This window comes from Microtus ochrogaster, chromosome 8 (assembly GCF_000317375.1).
Source record: "Microtus ochrogaster isolate Prairie Vole_2 chromosome 8, MicOch1.0, whole genome shotgun sequence".
Taxonomy (NCBI): Eukaryota; Metazoa; Chordata; class Mammalia; order Rodentia; family Cricetidae; genus Microtus; species Microtus ochrogaster.
In genome coordinates this window covers 20,261,391-20,276,810 of record NC_022015.1, presented here as the reverse complement: position 1 = coordinate 20,276,810, position 15,420 = coordinate 20,261,391, and the positions used below count along the sequence as shown (strand labels likewise).

Sequence of the window (15,420 nt, the reverse complement as noted above, 5' to 3'; positions counted from 1 at the left end):
CAGGATGGCCTTGACTCAGAGATCCACCTGCCTCTGCCTCCTCTTCCAGAGAGCAGGGATTAAAGGTGTGCACCACCATGCCCAGCCATACAGCTGGCTTTTTAAACAGTGGTTTTCTGAGCTAGGATTTGAGGTACCCTTCCTTTGCTCTTTGTGTTCATGTATTTATTTTGTAGTGATAATGTTGTTTTGGCAAAAATGATCTATCTGTGAAAATTATGGGTCTTTTCTAACACAGATGTACAGATAAACAAAGAGATCACACACCAAATAACTGACTAGCCCTGTGGATGGTTCAATGTCTTTCTACATTGTTTGAATCTAATGTATTTGAAAACGTCAACAACTATCATTAATCAACTCACCCATTCAGAAGTGGCAGAACTCCCCAGATAGGAGGGAGGGGAAAAAACCCTCTATCAGGAGGACATGGCCAGTATTGTCCTCATTCCTTCCTCATTCTGGGACCCAATCCAACCCATGCCAGACAACTCACACAGACTGAAAGAGGAGCCGGGGGTGGGGGTGTCTCATTGTAACACTCATTTTTATATAAATATTCGCAAGTCATATTACAGAATAAGCCCCACTGGGGAAAAAGTCAAAGTTCCGGTCTTGTTAAACTGAGCCCTGCCTTTTAGTTAGGCCCCAGCCTGGAGGTGCTGCTGCTTTGGGAAGGCTGGGGCTGCTGCTGGGAGGCTGCTGAAGAAGCTGCCTGTGTTGCCCACCCCTGAACCAACCCCCTTCTTTGGTGTGTGTTTCATGGTGACCTTCTCTGGCCACCTCTCCCTTAGTTTGGGACAGGGTTCTGTGGAACAGGGCCCAGGAGTCCTGAGGGCACTTGGAAATAGGGTGGTGGTAGGAACTTAGCCATTAAGAGGAGTCTGAGGCTTGAAGGCTGAGTCTGTTAGAGTAGTGGGCCACAAAGAATGAATAGAACAAGTCTGGGGGAACCTGGGCTGACAGCCGAATAGTGTTTGCCCTTCCCTCCAGCCTAGATTCTAGGTCCCTTTCCCTGTTGGTCTACCCCCTGATGGACCCCACACACCCAGGGTCAAGCCCTGGATTCCTGCCTGTCCCCTCCAGGCTCTCCCCCTGGGACACCCTCCCCCTACAGAGAGGCCAGAGGCTAGGAACACAGCACCAGTCTGATGATTTAATTAACCAGGAAGGGGATTGTTGGGAGGGGCACCCCTGTAAAAATGTACAAAAGGTCTGGGGATATTTGTGGAAGGGGTGATAAATATGTACATGGAACCCCTTTTCCTTTAGTTCCTCCTTTCTCAGCCCTAAGAGGGCATGAGAACTTGGGTGTTAGGTGAAGGGGAGGGGGCACTTTGGCCTCTGGCTTAGTGAGCCCTTGGGGAGGCAGGCCAAGGGCCTAGAGGCCCTTAGAGGGGGCATGGTGCACCTTAGGTCATGAGCCATAACCTCTGAAATAACCCCCTCATGTGCACGCGTGTGCACACTCACACATTCACACTCACACTTCTTTCTAGAGGCTTACGACCTCTGTCTTCCCAGTGACTCCACCCACAGTCCACGAGATACTTGACCTTGTGGGAGGGGGGGCTGGGGATTCTATTCCCAGGTCCATGACTTCAGAGATGGCCATGAGATTGTGACCTTTGCCTTCCAACCCTGGCTTAAAAACTTCAGCCCTAGGACTTTGTCACAAGGAATGGGGAAAGGGGGTGGAGCTTTGCCCCTGCCCCTCACCTCTCCTCACCTGTCAGCCCGGGCTGGGCCAGGGGCCCTAGGTGGGGAACTGGGTCGGGGAGCGGGCACAAGAGGTGGTGGTGCTCCCAAAAGGGCTCCTGGTGGGGTCTTGCTGAGAAGATGAGGGGTTCCTGGAGTTGCAGTAGGTGGTGGTGGAGGAGCCAAACGGCTGTAGAGCAGGGGATGAGCAGGGTCTAGACTATAGAGGCGGGCAGCAGCCATGGCCCCTGGTCCAGTCAACTCCTCACCTGCCTCATAGAAGCGTGGTGGCCTGGCCAGGCGTGGAGGCCCTGCCAACCAGGCCGGCTCTGAGAAGCCTGCACAGCGCTCTGACAGACTAGGGCCAAGAAAAGGGGGTGGCCGGGGCCTCTCCAAAAGCAAGTGAAGGCCCTGAGGCCCAGTGGTTGCAGCAGCGGCGGCGGCGGCAGCAGCAGCAGCAGCTGCAGCGGCGGCAGCAGCGGCGGCAGCGGCAGCAGCCTCTTCTTTCCGCTCTTCTTTTACCCGCACAGACTCCTTGGCTGGACGGGCTCCTTCCTCGCCAGCCCTGGTCTTAGGAGTAGCAGGAGAAACTCGCAGCTGGGGCCGTGAGAAAGGGAGGTCCCTGGTGGGGTAGGTGGGCAGGCACAAGGGAACAGAATGAAGGAATTCCTGTGGCTGACAGCGCTGTAGTGCATAGGGTTGCAGTTATGTAGAGGACATACCTGTCTTTTTCTTCCTTGGTGACAGAGGGCTCTCTTCGTTCCACAGGTCGCTCCTTGTCTGAGCCCGGTGTCCGTGCAGTTTCAGGGGGTCGGACCCAAGCAGGAAAGGCAAGAGGACTGCGGTGCAGGCGGCCCCATGGGTCTGGTGGGGAGGCAAAGGCTGGTGGGGCTCCTGGGCTTTCTTTCTGGGCAAAGACGGCGCTGGAGTCTGGTAGAAGGTAAAGTAGAAAGTGACAGGGGCCAGGAGGGGGAACAATCCACAGAGGTACCCTCACAGGCCCAGCTTGAGCATATAGCCCTATTGTTGCAGTTCCCACCCCTCATTTTCCCACCCTACCCAGTACTCACTGAATGTGGGGCTGCCCAGGCCTCCAAAGGCCCCGTTGGAGAGGGCAGCCAATGAGGCAAAGCTTGTGGGACGCCCAAAGGGATCTGTGGGGGGAAAGGGAAACTGGTCAGAGCACAAGGCAATTTTGAGCAGACCCAAAGAAATGGTGGGGAAGAGGCAGGTGAGTAGTGAGGCTAGAGTCCTCTGTGGCTTAGACTTTTGGTATTTGTTCTTTGAAAGAGGGTCTCATTACATAGTTCTGGCTGGCCTGGAACTCACAGAGATCTACCTCCCCCAGTGTTGGGATTAAAGGCGTGTATAACGGCTTGCAGTGACTTAGTTTTAACAACCATTTACTGAGCATCTCTCTCTCTCTTTTAATAATTGCTACTTCTTTTTTTAAAAATTTATTTATTTATTATGTATACAGTATTCTTAGTATTCTGCATGTATGCCTGCAGGCCAGAAGAGGGCACCAATCTCATTACAGATGGTTGTGAGCCACCATGTGGTGGCTGGGACTTCAACTCAGAACCTTTGGAAGAGCAAGCAGCGTTCTTAACCACTGAGCCATCTCTCCAGCCCTACTGAGCATCTCTTGTGCCAGGTCAGACACTGTTGTTTAGCCTCTTTAAAATCTCTGTAAGTGAGCCGGGCAGTGGTGGCGCACGCCTTTAAATCCCAGCACTTGGGAGGCAGAGGCAGGCGGATCTCTGTGAGTTCGAGACCAGCCTGGTCTACAAGAGCTAGTTCCAGGACAGGCTCCAAAACCACAGAGAAACCCTGTCTCGAAAAACCAAAAAAAAAAAAAAATCTCTATAAGTAAAAAGGACAATTCTCACTTTCAAATGATAAAACGGGCTCAGAGAGGTGAAATGACTTGCCAAAAGTCATCTAGCTGTAAAGTATCATTAGCCTGGGGCATGTCTAACTATAAAAGTCAAAATTTCCCCCCAAGACAGGGTTTCTCTGTATTGGAGCCTGTCCTGGAACTCGCTCTGTAGATCAGGCTAGACTCAAAATCACAGAAATCCACTTGCTTCTGCCTCCCAAGTGCTGGGATTAAAGGTGTGCACCACTACTGCCCAGCCAAAAGTCAAATTCTTATCTGTACCAACTCCAGTTATCTGAGACCTCTTGGCAGCTCTCAATTTTGTAGCAAACTACTAGCCTGAAGACTTTTGCCAGCTTCACCCTATCTGTAACATTTTCTCAGCCTGATCCTTCATACATAGTCACAATCTGTCAGAATTAACTAGCATACCTCTCCATGGGATCCTTAGTCTTCCTAGCCAGAAACACCTTTATCTGGAGTCAACTTTTTTTTTTTTTGGTCCACCTATAGTCTGGTTAAATCTTCCCAGGAAACTTCCCTAGGCCAATCACCATGTTCTCCCTTGGGCCTGCACAATCTTTCTTCTCCACTCTCAGGGGGAACACTATCCTCTATCACTGACTACTTCAGAGACAGGAGTAGCAGCAGCAGGGTGGGACCATCACACCCTTCCATACCATTCCACAGAAGAGGGAATCAGCTCAGAGTAGGGAGAATGACTGCTTAAGGTCACAAAGCAAATAAAATCCTATCGACTCAACTTGAGTGGTTTCTTAGGTCTGGTTTCCATCTCTACTTCCATGTTAAGAACAGGGTAAAGGAAGCCCAAAATTTTCTTGGCTCTTACCAATGTGGGTGCTGGGGCTCAGGAAGGGTCCATGGGCCCCGGGAGCTGTTGTGAAAGGATTGGCTGCAGCATGGACGGCTCCTGGGGCAGAGAGGTGGGAGATTCTGATGAGGATGAGTGGGAGCAAGGTGGACACTGGGCTATAGGCTGAGAGGGCTGGCCAAGACTCACCAGTCGCAGTGAAGAGGGAGGCCGGGTGGGAGAGCTCCTGCCCAGGGGGCAGGGCCCCATAGGGCCCCGGAAGGCAGGGCAAGAGGTCGTTCCGAAAGTCAAGCTTGTGGGAGTCACCCTGCATGGGACATAGGGAGAGGGGCAGTGAGGAGTTAGGTCTGATCTAGACTTTAGTTTTCCTTCTAATCCTATTATTCTTAGCTTGTCCCTGGCTCTTACTCTCTCACCCCTAGCTTCCCTTCAAGGGCTGGCTAGTACCAGAAGGAGACTTAGATACTTTCTACCACCTCTTCTAGCATGTTCTCTAACCACACCAAACTAGGCAGAGAACACAGGTGCATAGAACTGCTCACCAATGATGGAGACAGGAGAAAAGGCTTCTTGTTAAAAAATTTTCTGAGCTTTGTTGAAGGTCACTACCTAAGATGACCCCTGCCTCTCAGACCCACTTTCCCGAGCCCTCCAGTCCCAGTACCTTCATCTTTTCCTGGTGTCTCAGGATCATGTAAGCCACACGCACGTGCATGGCACACCACTTTCCTGGTTTCTGTCGCCCCCAGATGACCAAAGGGAAAGGGAAGGAAAAATGTTCACTCACCACCCATTCCAGGCCTGGCCCTGGGCCGAGCCTTGCCACACAGCATCCTCAATCATCATCCCCAAACTGAGGGATAATTAGATTAATCTTAAAGCCTAAGGAAACTGAGGCTCAGAGAGCTAAACTGTTTTGCCCAAGGTCCCATGGCCAGTTATATCTAAGACCAGTTTGTGACTTAAAGCCCTGTACTTTCTATTGTTTTACATCTGGCTGCCTTCACACCTTGAACTTAATTGTTCCCAAGCAGGACCCCACCCCCCTCAGCCAAACACCCTGAAACCAGCCCCCAGCCTCATGCAGCCTGAGATCCTCACCAAACTCACCCTCAAAGGTGGCCGGAAATGATCAGGGATCTGGGGATGGTAAAGGAGAGATTGGAGGCGATTCAGACCTCTTTACTGACCTGAGTGTCACACCTCTACAAGTACCCTTCCCACAAATCTCCGAGACTGTGGCTCCCTCCGATCATCTTTCCCATTTCTCTCCCACTCTAGGCATCGCTTTCTCTACACCAGGTTTCTGAGTAAGATGATAAGGAGGTCCCTGTTGGGATGGCTAGGTAGGACAGGTTTCTCTACCAGAGAGCAGCCTGTCCTGTAACACCTCCATGCAACACGGATTCCTTAGGCAAGGGGACCTTTTAAGGAAGTCAGAAAGTCTAGTCTATCCTTCAGGAAACATGTTCAGTACATATTTTACAGTGTTCTCAGAGCCCTGAAGTCTGAGACATGTGGGGAGCCGGGGAACAACTCTGGTCACTTTGTAAGTTTATTTTTTCATTGTTTCCCACTTGTGGGTGGGAGGGAATCATGTGATTTATATTTGAAAATCACTGCAAAAACCAGTGTCTTGCTAGAGATACAGCCCAGTAGCAGAATGCATGTATTGAGACCCTAGGTTTGATCTCCGTATCACCAAACAAAACCAAAATACAAAACTACTGCCCCATTCATTACTTTATTCTTGGGACTATATCCTCAACCTTTTTTTTTTTAAATATATTTATTTATTTAGTATAGAATATTCTGTCTGTGTGTATGTCTGCAGGCCAGAAGAGGGCACCAGACCCCATTACAGATGGTTGTGAGCCACCATGTGGTTGCTGGAAATTGAACTCAGGACCTTTGGAAGAGCAGGCAATGCTCCTAACCTCTGAGCCATCTCTCCAGCCCCTATCCTCAACCTTTTATTCCTCATGCCTGCACAGACTTATTATACGAAAGTCCTCTCCTTAGACTCCTCAGGGTGGACTGCAGGGAAGAGTCAGTGATTCACCCTCCTCTCTAGTCAACTCTTCTCTCCCCTCAATATACCTTCCAACTCCCCCAGGGCCTGACCTGTCCCCCCTCACCTGTGTTCCCTTCTGGGGGAGCCCGCTCAGCACTGGCCCCAGTCGTGGTGGCAGCTCAGGGTTCGTGTTCTGGGGAAGGGGAGTGTAGGGATCAGACAGGACAGCCAGTGCCAAGTTAAAAGGGGTCTAAAACTAAGATGGGTGATGGGACAGGAGAGGGAGCATGGTGTTGCAAAAACCTGGGTCCAAAGGGAGGGCAGGAGGCTAATACAGTTTGGGGGATGGAAAGAAGGTATAGGGGGGTCCAGGATGTCTGTAAGGGATGGGAAGTGGTAGTTTCTGGATCAGGAGCTCACCTTGGGCTGGAACGCCCCCTGCAGGGAGCCAAAGGAGACAGCTGGCGGGAGACCGGGAGGGAGCCCGGGCACAGCGGGAGGGAAGGCCATGTACGGCTGTGGAGAGAAGGGCACTAGTCCAAGCAGGGAGTGGAGGTGCAGCCCAGGTCTGATCTACCCATCTCTGGAATCCACCCTAACACCCCCAAAGAGCTTTCCCAAGCTTAAGGTTCTTGCTTTTGGAGTTGAAGACTGAACTCCACCGATACATACATTCCCACACATCACACACCCTCACACACACTCACATTATGTCGGAAAAGGCCTTCCATCTTTCCTGGGTATTTCTCAAACTAGGGAAGAGAAGGGAAGAGTGAGCTGCCAGCCAGGGACCCAGGATCTTCCTTCTCCTGCAGGAGACACCCTCCCTTAGGCCTCTGAGCCTCATCAGCAGCCCAAGGAGGAGCTCACCATATGGCCGTGGGGAGGCAGCAGGCCCGGGGGGTAGGGGGTGAAGTGCTGGTGGGTGTGCTGGTGGGTGTGCTGGTGCTGGTGGTTGTGCTGGTGGAACTGGAAGGCCAGGGGCCGGGCTGAGCCCCCTGCCCCCACCACCTCAGGGCCACCCTGGGCATTCAGGTAGCGAGAGTTCAGGTCCTGGCCGATCAGGTCCTGCTCTGTGGGAGGGGAGGGGAAGAAGGCTTTAATAACTGGCGCCACCAAGTTAGCCTCCTTGGGCCCAGGTGAACTGGCCTTCCCTTTAGCCTTGAGCCACTCCCTCCGCAGGCCCTTGGTCCCTGCCAAAGCCAACTGAGCCCATGCTTGGGGCCATGGCCCCCCACCACTCCACCCTGCCAGGACCCCAAACTCACCAGAAAGGGCGTTAGCGGCTGAGGCCCCAGGGTGCCCTGGCACCTGCAGCAGAGGTGGGGGTGGGGGCAGGGTGGGGCCAGGGGAGACCAAGGAGGGGTGGTGGGGTGGTGGTGGTGGGCGCAACCCATGGGGAGGAAAGCTGTGGGTGGATAGAGGCAGGGGCAGTGAGGGCGTCGGGGGCCGGTGGGTGAGCTGCGCGGACGAGGAGGAGGCAGATGAGGAGGAGGAGGACGAAGAGGATGATGAGGGGGGAGGCTGAGCCACGGGAGGGGCCGGGGCCTTGGGGGGCGGCCGTGAAGAGCTGGGGAGAGAAGTGGGGAGATGAGTGAGGGGGTGGGAGGTGCTAGCTCTAACAGGAGGTGGGTCAGAAGCCTGGGTGATGCTGTGGCCTTGGTTCTCCAATATGGGAGATGGTAGAACTTGGCCCCCATGGACTCCCTGCAGAGAACCCAGTCTCAGGATGAGATGCCTCCCACACCCAACAACCCCTTCTCTTCTTTAGATCTGGTTTGCACAAAGATGCCTCTGTTATCTCTTGCCATATGACTTTCCTTTTTCTGACTCAACCACAGCACAAAACAGAACATTCATTTTGATGCTTAATTACAATGGGCCACCAAAGTTACCACCCTAAGACAAAGGAAGCAGCACCACATTATCCTGTCCTGCGAATCAGGTAGCCTGAACTCTATGCCCATCTTGCCATTAACACCCTGGGTGACCTTGAGCAAGTCACTGCCCCTCTCTGAGCCTTAGTTTTCTCAATAATAAACAATGAGGACAAACAACAGTGAGGAACCCATAACAGTAGTGTCATCAACTCTTACCCTTTAATGAGTACTTACTGTAGAGCAACTGCTGGCATCTGCTTTAGGAGCCAATGCAAGTCTCCAACATGTCGCATCACCTTCCCCAGTGCTACTGGAGCCATGCAACCATCTGTACTATACCAATTCCTTTTCTATAACATAACTCACTTTTTTTCAGGCCTTATCCTAAGCAGTAACATGTTAAATCAAAAAGCTGAGGTATCATCATATTCTCCTAAAGCAGCTAACTTTAAATATTTTAGAGTTTACCAGGCCAAGACCCGAAATCACTCCATGTCCCCCAATGACGAGTGTACACACTTTGGGAAACACTGCGTTCACTCAGAATCAATCTTCAAGACAGTTTTAAGAAAGAAGTACTATTATTTCATTTCATAAGAAAGGAAATTGGGGCTCTCATGATTTGTCAAAAAACACAGCCAGTAAGTGGCAGAGAAAGAATCTGAACCTAGGTCCGACTGACACCAAAGTCAGCATTTGTTAATCATCATGTGTGCACTTCCCAAAGTATGTTCCCAACATTATCTGTAGCAGATGCACCTTACACCAAGTTCTCTCCAGGAAATACAGTTCTGAAAAGTGGATTCCCCTGTACATGAACGCATAAACCCTGTAGTAATCTCTTTCAATTTATTTTCCCAGTGTCACTCGAACTTTCCAATTTCTCCCAAGTTAGACCTCATCCCATGTCCCTGTTACAGAATGTAGCTCTTCCAGATCAGACCAGACCCTGTACACTCACCTGCCAGTGCTGAGGTCCAGGCTGCTGCCATAGGGAGAAGTCCGGAGGCCGAAGGGTGAGACCCGAAGCTGCAGCTGGGGTTGGGGTGGGGGTGGCAGACTGGGGGTAGCTGGTAAGGGTGTAGGGGATGAGACAGGAGGCCGAGGGGCTGGTGGAGGTGGTGGTTCCTTTGGGGGGAAAGGCACTAGCAGCGGGTCGGGCCCTGGGGGCTGCTCTTGGCTCCGCTCCAGGCCCGACACTTTAGGGACCACAGACAGTTTTGCTTCACAGTTCCCATTGAAGGTGCCATGAGGACCCGAGGCTGTGAGAGCAGGATGTAGACATGCTCAGCGGAGGTTCATGCTCACCCGCGTCCCTTTCATGCTTCCACCCCAGCCCTTAGACCAACCTTTGCTGGTCGAGACAGTAAAGGAAGGGTCGAGGTCATCATCGGAGACCTGGGAGAGAAAGGTAGAGAACGGTAGGTAGTTAAGCCTCTGGAGCCTGCTATGAACTGGTGGTGGTGGCAAATCTATTTCATCAGCCTAGCTATGATCCACTGGAATATACACTTTATGGAATATACACTTTAAAGAAGGAAGTGGTACACTGAGGCCAAAACTCTGCTAGGCCAGGCAGAGATGGCTGAGATGACAGCAGATCAAAGGAAAAATGTCAGTTACGACTGACTGCTGGAAGGCTGCAGAAAGGGCTAAGTTGTTAGGAGCTTGTATTGCTGTCACAGAGGACCCGAGTTAGAGTCCTAACCCATGTCAAGCAGCTCACAACTATCTCTAACTCCAGTTTCAGGGGAATTCAAAGCTGCTAGCCTCTGCAGGCATCTGTACTCACTTGTATGGACACACACACATATATACTGTTAAAAAGATAATATTTTTGCTTGTTCTAAGACAGGATCTCATTATTTAGCCTTGGCTGGCCTCGAAGTCAGAGAGATCTAGCTGCCTTTGACTCCTGAGTGCTGGGGTTAAAGGTAAACATCACCCTGCCTGGTCCTAATAAAATAATCTTTAAAAAACACTATCTGGCCTGCAAATCTGTATGGTTTGTGAATAGTAATAAAAAGAAGAAAAAAATCCCACAACACCTTTAAATTGGTTATATTTTCAGAGCTGGAAAGAGTCCTTATTAAAACAGACTTGAGGGCCTTTTGACAAGGTCCCCTGTTCTAACATGACAATAATTAGCTAGAACTGGATAGGGACCACCATCCCCTTAGGTGGACCATAATAACCCTCTGGCTTACCAGAGTCCCTGTTTAAAAACTTTAAAAGAAACACACACACACACACACCTTAGGTTGTATAAAAGTAGTTACTTATAGGAGTAAAGAGGTAAAACATTACCTCCAAGGGCACATTATTTCCCAAAAATCACTAATAAGAAACTGAAATAGACTGGGTGGTGGTGCATGCCTTTAATTCCAGTGCTTGGGAGGCAGAAGGTGGATCTCTGAGAGTTCAAAGCCAGCTAGGTCTACAGAGCTAGTTTCAGGACAGCAAAGGCTGTACAGAGAAACCCTATCCTGAGGTGGAAAAAAAAAAAAGAAGGAAAGTGAAATAGACCTTTACAGGATGAGCATCTGCATCGATCAACCATGGTTTGGTATCTTCATTGCAAAACTCAAATTATACAAACAAGCTGATGGCCATAGGAAGAACCACTCAGTTCCAGACTCAATTTGGACTCTTGGAGAAAGCTAGTGGAGGCTTCAAAGGTTCTGAGAAGGATGCTTGATCAATAAGCAAACTTTCAATTCTCTGATTACCTAGCCAAGTCCACCATTAAATATAATGGGTGGAAGGGTGGGGTCTATATGTGGAGAAACAGATCAGCATATAAGAGTCCTGGCTTCCATAAGGTCCACCCACGTGGAGGATCACAACTGTCTGTAACTTCAGTTCCAGGGGATCTGATACCCTCTTCTGGCCTTCTCAAGCACTGCACACAAGTGATACACAAACATACATGCAGACAAACACCCATACACAAACTAAAATGAGAAACAAAAACCAAACCAACCAATCGATCAAACAAAAACCCAAATCAAACCAAAATCCAAAAGCCAAACAAAGAAAAAACCAGGGCCAGCAGATAACTCAGCAGGTAAAAGTGCTTGTTGGGAAGCCCCAAGCCTTGAGTTCCAGCCCTGGAACCTACACGGTGGAAGAGCTGACTTCTGAAACTGTCCTCTGATACACACACTGTGGCACCATCCCTCACCCCAATACCTCCTTTTCCCTCCGTTCCTCCTCAGAACTTAATCCTGTTCCATATAACCATGTTCCCACCCCGGGGAAGGATGTCTGCTATTTGTGGAAGTTCTGTCGGCTTCAGACCATTTAAACACATGTAACAATGCCCACCCAACAAGTCCTAGCCCCACTCACCCTCTCATCCAGATCACTTTCTGCGTCACACTGAGAAGGAAAGAGAGAGATATCAGGAGATAGAAGAGGAGTGGGACCCAAGAGGGAAGGGAGGGGCCATTATAGGTGGATAACACTTACTATATATCCAGCTTCCACAGAGTGACGGGAGAAGGCCTGAGAAAGACCAGAGTCCAGAGGTGAGGGAGGCTGACTGGCCAGGAAACTGTATAAAGCCACAACTCCCAGAAAGGCATTCAAGGACATTTACAATCATCTCAGCCACTTTTTCTAGCTTTTTCTTTGGGTGCTTCCCACCTTCATTCCCAATGCCCTTACTATCTTCTTAATACACCAGGTTCTCATATATTTTGTTCAAAACAACTTTTCTTCATTTCTTTCCTCAGCAAACTTCTGACTCTTACTTTGGGGCCCAAGACATTCTAGGGGGCTTTCCCTAACCACAACCTGCTGCCCATCCCCCAGATAGAATGAGTGGCTTCCTCATGTGGGTTTCTGCAGCACTTCTAGATTGCTCCTGGATCACTGCCTTGTACAGCTGCTCAAATGAGGCTAGGTGTTTGCTTGTAGACTGTCTCTTTCTCCCTAGAGGCTGTCACCAGCTAGAGGGAAAGGCAGGGACATCTAATTTATTTACAATTCAACCAAGTGTCAAGTGTCTTTGATGAGTCTTGAATTATCAGCATGTTTGTAGTACACAGCACAAGCAAAAGCAAGCGAGTTTGACTGCAGTCAAGTCTTTGACAGGCCTGCACTGGGTGGGGGGCTGCTGTCCAATTTATTCTGGCTTCCTCTCTGCTCTTAGAACTTGGACTACTGTTTAGGATTGGCAGTTCTGATGCTCACGCTAAAACCAACCTACTCGAATGATATTCTGACTGAAGACTTTTGAAGGATTGGGACCTGGGACAGGCTCACCTCTTTCCGTCTTCGCTTATTGGGCCATTTGCGGGGCCTATCCCCAGGGGGCCGGCCAGGCTCACGTTCTGAGCTGTCCCCTGGCTCCCCAGTGGCCCCACTGGAGCCCCCCCTCTTCCGTTTCCCAGAATGCTTCAGCCGATGTTCCAGTCGCTCTGGGGGCTGAAGAGATGCATCCTTCTGTAGAAGAGGAGGTGGGACTGAAATGGTTGGAGAAAGGAAAGCTCCCCAACTAAGGGTGACCAAGCTACTCACTGCCTCTCAGTCAGGGTAACTTAGGTAGTCCCTAGAGACTAGCTCTACCTCCTCCCACCCCAGGGTGGGGCAGAAGCCAGGCCAGAGGAGCCGGTTGCTCTGGTTTGGGGTGTCACCACTGCCCCCTCAATGCCATCCGCTCCGAGGGCTGTATCCTTCTCTCTGCCCTTCTGACTCTCCTCCCAAAGACCCCCAATTCCTATCAGGACACACCTGCAAGGCCTCAAGGCTGGCAAAGCTAGCGATGGCAAAGCCATCGATCAAGTCTTCCTCCTCTTCTTCCTCCTCCTCAGGCTCCTCCTCGGCTTCCCCGTCTTCTGCGGGCCCCTCTTCCTCTTCCTCCTCTTCCTCTCCGCGGCTGCCCGATCCGGCAGGCCGCTTCCGAGCTCGCGGTCTCGGGGGTCGAGGCCTGGGTCGGGGCCGCCGCCGCCTCAGGCCCCCAGGCCGCTCTCCAGACGAAGCTGACGACCAGGGCCGGGCGGGCGGCGGCGGTGACGACGAGGATGAAGAGCCGCGCGGGGCGGCCAACAAGGCCCGGGGCGCGTCACCGCCTGGACCTCGGCGGCGCCGCTGCTCCCGATCACGGTCTCGCCGCGAGCAACGTCTTCGCCGCCGCTCCCCCTCAGCTGCCCAGCCCGGGCCTGGGGCCGCGGCCGTCTCCATGGTGACGGCCCTCAGCGCCGCATCCGGAGGCGGCGGGGCCCGAAGCGGCCTGTCCAAAGGCCCGGGGTCGCGAGCGCGGTGCTGCCGTTCGCACAGGGACGGGAGAGCTCCGGCTTCCTCTTTAAAACAGGATCCTCTGGCCCCTGGCTTGCCCCAAGGCCAAGGCCCAGAGAGCCGGCGCCGCCCCCGGGGCGACAAGCCTGAAGGCCCCCCCTGTAGGGCTGGCGGGGCCGCGACGACGAAAACTGAGCGGCCGTCCCTTTAAGGCGAGGCCTCAAACTGTCCAGCCCCCGGCCCCTTTAAGACGACTCCACCGTGTCCGGCTGGTCTAGTGCGGCGGCGGCCCCGTGCCAGGGGTCGAGGCAAGTCTCCCAGAGGAAGAGGAAGGGCCACCCCTTTAAAAGGGGCGGAAAGCGCGACCTCCCCTTTAAAAGTGTCTTAAGTCCTCCGGCTGAAAGAGGCCACCCCTTTAAAGAGTCCAGAGGCTTTCAAACAGCAGGCCGTTCCTTTTAAGAGCTCGCAGTTAAGTTTCTAGTCCGCCACACGCTGCCACTTCCCCTTTAAGATGAATTTAAAGAACTTCTTGCGTGGGACGGGAGGTGGGAAAACTCCGCTCGCCCCAGTTCTTCCAACAGGAGTTCTGTTTGTCAGCTTCGGCAGCTTTCCCCTTTAAGGCTGGCGTTGGAGTCGGCCGAGTTTGGTGCCCACCCCTTTAAGGGGATTTAAAGAGGACTACGCCTCCGGTAGACTTGAAAGGTGCAAGGGGGCGGAGCCTGCCCTCCAAAGTCCCGGATGTGAGGCAACGGTGACGGTGAGAGCTCCTCTGACTGTCCTCCGACATAAAAGCCGCTTCCTCCTTTCCTCCGTCTCCAACTGACTTGTGTCCAGAAGGATCCGGAGAGGCCGCCGAGCAGCGAGGAACTCCGCCGTAGCCTCCCGCTGCCTCCTCGGGAGTCTCGGCCTCCGCTCCGCCAGAACTTCCCTGCCCCTCCTCCCTCTTCCTCCTCAGCCAACGCCTCCTTCCTCTCTCCGCCTCCTCCCACTCTCCGCCTCCTTCCTCCTCCCTCCGCGGCTCAGGCGTTTATAGGTTGGCCAGTAGACGTCAACGCGAAGGGCGGAGCCAGAGTCGCAGGAGTGCCGGATGTAACTGCCCTCAGGCCTCGGACTGGACGGTCCAATTGGCCCCGCCCCCAGGTCTTGTGACTAGGCTGGTCCGAAGTAGGTGTTTGGAGCGGCCCTTTGGACCCCCCGCCTCTTCCTGCTCTCTGCTCATTGGCCGCCTCCTGACGGCGCTGAGGCGCGGCGCCGAGGGGCGGGGCCTGGCGTGGGCGGGCCGCCGGCGCAGGGGGGCGTTCTCTGACGGGTCGGGATTATGCCTGTCCGCCTGTCGGCGTTTCACGCAGGCTCACGGCTGAAGCCCCGCCTGCGGTCTTAGGGCGGCTCGCTCCGCCGCGTCGCCTCCGTGCGAGGAGGCTCGGCGAGCGTCAGCAGCGGGGCGGAGACCGAGCTCCTGTTCCTACGGGCGTCGAGCGGCGGCCTCCCCTTCTTGCGCTCAGCAATAAAAAGCACTTTGCACTCGTGTGCGGAGTACTCTTTCGCCTTAATTCACTTGGTAATCGTTTTCGAGGTAAATATTTGCTGTTTGCTCCGTTTTATTAAGGGGATCTGTACGAACAGACTGGATTCTGGCTCCAGAGCGAGGGCCCTGGCCACTGTCCGAAGCCTTTCTGTTATGTGACTCTGGTCTCTGCTTTTTGGATTTTGGTTTTTCAGTGTATCGTTATTGTGTGGCGGTGGGCCTGATGTATGTAGGGGTGTGAGTGTCATGATGTGCACGCTGAGGCCCGAGGACAACTTTGTGGAGGCTTCAACTTCCTTGTGGGTTCTGGGGATTGATTTCTGGTTTCTAGGTGTCTGTGCTAAGCGC

The 15,420-nt window shown here is 52.6% G+C and overlaps 1 protein-coding gene across 1 annotated transcript; it reads right to left on the bottom strand.

Annotated features, from left to right (window-relative positions):
- Positions 1-528: 528 nt before the first annotated feature.
- On the bottom strand, positions 529-15,099 carry Fbrs (fibrosin). The gene is made up of 18 exons (XM_005351295.3): positions 13,044-15,099; positions 12,576-12,755; positions 11,778-11,813; positions 11,658-11,687; positions 9,656-9,704; positions 9,268-9,568; positions 7,695-7,996; positions 7,297-7,499; positions 7,134-7,178; positions 6,847-6,942; positions 6,551-6,619; positions 5,523-5,552; positions 5,077-5,148; positions 4,602-4,719; positions 4,431-4,511; positions 2,769-2,852; positions 2,421-2,628; positions 529-2,320 (listed from the first exon to the last, which is right to left on the bottom strand). Exons 1-18 carry the CDS (start codon positions 13,491-13,493, stop codon positions 1,726-1,728), a joined length of 2,949 nt encoding a protein of 982 aa, XP_005351352.2. The 5' UTR covers positions 13,494-15,099; the 3' UTR covers positions 529-1,725.
- Positions 15,100-15,420: the final 321 nt, after the last annotated feature.